General features: G+C 37.9%; 1 protein-coding gene across 1 annotated transcript; it reads left to right on the top strand.

The window, feature by feature from the left end:
• The first annotated feature begins 390 nt into the window (after nucleotides 1-390).
• LOC108203355 (uncharacterized) lies at nucleotides 391-825 on the top strand. The gene has a single exon (XM_017372253.1). The coding sequence runs from the start codon at nucleotides 391-393 to the stop codon at nucleotides 823-825; it is 435 nt and encodes a 144-aa protein (XP_017227742.1).
• The last annotated feature ends 1328 nt before the right edge of the window (nucleotides 826-2153 follow it).

The following is a 2153-nucleotide window of genomic DNA, read 5'->3' on the forward strand; positions in this document are numbered from 1 at the left end:
TCAAAGTGGGTAGAAGCGAAAGCCACCCAAACTAATGATTCGAAAGTGGTTTCAGATTTCTTAAGGACAAACATTTTTTCTAGGTTCGGGATGCCAAGAGTTGTTATCAGCGATGAAGGGTCCCATTTCAGCAATAGGACCATCGAGGCACTATTTCGCAAGTATAACATCAAACATAAAGTTTCTACACCTTATCATCCTCAAACCAATGGACAAGAAGATGTGTCTAACAGGGAAATCAAGAAAATTCTTGAAAACACTGTAGGATCTACACGGAAGGATCGGAGTCAACAATTAGATGATGCACTTTGGGCTTATAGGACGGCGTACAGAAAACCCATCGGTATGTCTCCTTATCGCATTGTTTATGGTAACCCTTGTCATTAGCCAATGGAACTTGAACATAAGGCATACTGGGCTATTAAGAAATTTAATATGAGTCTTGATGAGGCCGGTTTGCACCGCAAGTTGCAATTGTCTGAATTGGAAGAACTTCACAACGAAGCTTATGAGAGCGCTCGTATTTACAAGGAAAAGACAATGGTGTTCCATGATAAGATGATCCAAAGGAAGAATTTTGAGGTTGGACAGAAAGTTCTTTTGTATCATTCTCGGTTACGTCTTTTTCCTAGAAAATTACGATCAAGATGGATTGGCCCATATGAAATTGTTGAAGTGTTTCCACACGGAGCTGTGAGCATTAAAAAAGATGATGGAAATGTGTTTAAGGTGAATGGACATCATCTTAAACCTTATTTGGAGGATCCTTCTAATTATATCAAGGAGAGCGAGACACTTAATGATGTGATTATCTCTGGTGCTTAAGTTCCGCGGCATCATGTCTAGCCAAAGACGTTAAAGAAAAGCGCTACTTGGGAGGCAACCCAAGCATATTGTACGGTCAATTATAATATTATTATAGTTCTTAGTAGTAAAATTATTATTATTATTATAGATTTTTATAGATTTCAATTTTTTCTTCCCACGAAGTGCCTTGATGATTTTTGTTAAGTGTTTCAAAAAATTTTTAGACATGGCATGGTGTGGGAATATTCAGAAAAAGAAAAAAAAAGAGAAAAATTTGAAGGCAGATTTTATATGTTTCCGGAGCTCGACGTCAAATTTGTTTGTGGAACAGAATCCAAAGACAGCCGTTTTTATTAACCAAGACGGGCGTTCTCATCCACTGTCCAGCCTTCTAAATTTTTTTTCTCGCACGTGCCCACTTAAGTTTTTCTTGCGCGCTTCCATTTCCTAGGAGATTCACAATACCGGTGCTTATATTTAGTAGATCGGGCGTATTGAGTCTCTGTCCAGAGTGCGCTTGCAAATCCCTTGGGCCTGTTTCAGTCCAGCCCATCCAGCAGAAGCCCGGCCCAACTACTGGCCCATAAATCAAGATAGGAAGCGCGGTCTAACTGGATCTTCTTTGCAATCAAGATAGGAAGCCCGGTCCAACTGGTTCTTCTTCGCTCCTTTGTTTTGACCTTTGTTTTGAAGGTGTTCAAATTGTTACTAGAAGGGTTTAAACCCTTGACTTCAAGCCATAAAAACAAGCCCACAACCACTCGGCCAACTGTTAAAATATGATTAAGTTCCACTGCATTTAATTATAAAGATAAAGCCATAGGTCACTGTACTTTACACCAATTATCCAAGGGAAGTATTTTTCACTTTTTATTTGTATAATTAATTATTATTATAATTATATTATGTTATATAATAGTTTTTGCTGAGGAAATCCCACAAGAACCTTCACTTCCGAGTAGTGAAGCAGATCGACTAATACCTAAGATCCCACAAGTACCTGCATCTCAATTTGGTGTAGCAGATCAAGCTAAAGCTGGAGAAGCACGCAAGAACCTGTTTTTCAAAGTAAAACCGAAGCTGATTATCAAGACTCCAGAGGCACACAAGAACCTGATTCTCAAAGTGAGTCACCAGCCAGAATATGTATGAACAAGACAATGACAGTTGATGAATGAGATTCAAAGACTGATGATATTGAAATCTTTTGGAATTATTATGTCAATGTACATTATTAAACTCTCAGTATGATTATAAATAGATCTTTGTTATCAAAGAAAATCCTATTTATATGACTGGACACACACCTTCTTATCCACCTCTTATTTCTTTGATTTTGTTGAGAG

This window comes from Daucus carota, chromosome 4 (assembly GCF_001625215.2).
Source record: "Daucus carota subsp. sativus chromosome 4, DH1 v3.0, whole genome shotgun sequence".
NCBI classification, from domain to species: domain Eukaryota; kingdom Viridiplantae; phylum Streptophyta; class Magnoliopsida; order Apiales; family Apiaceae; genus Daucus; species Daucus carota.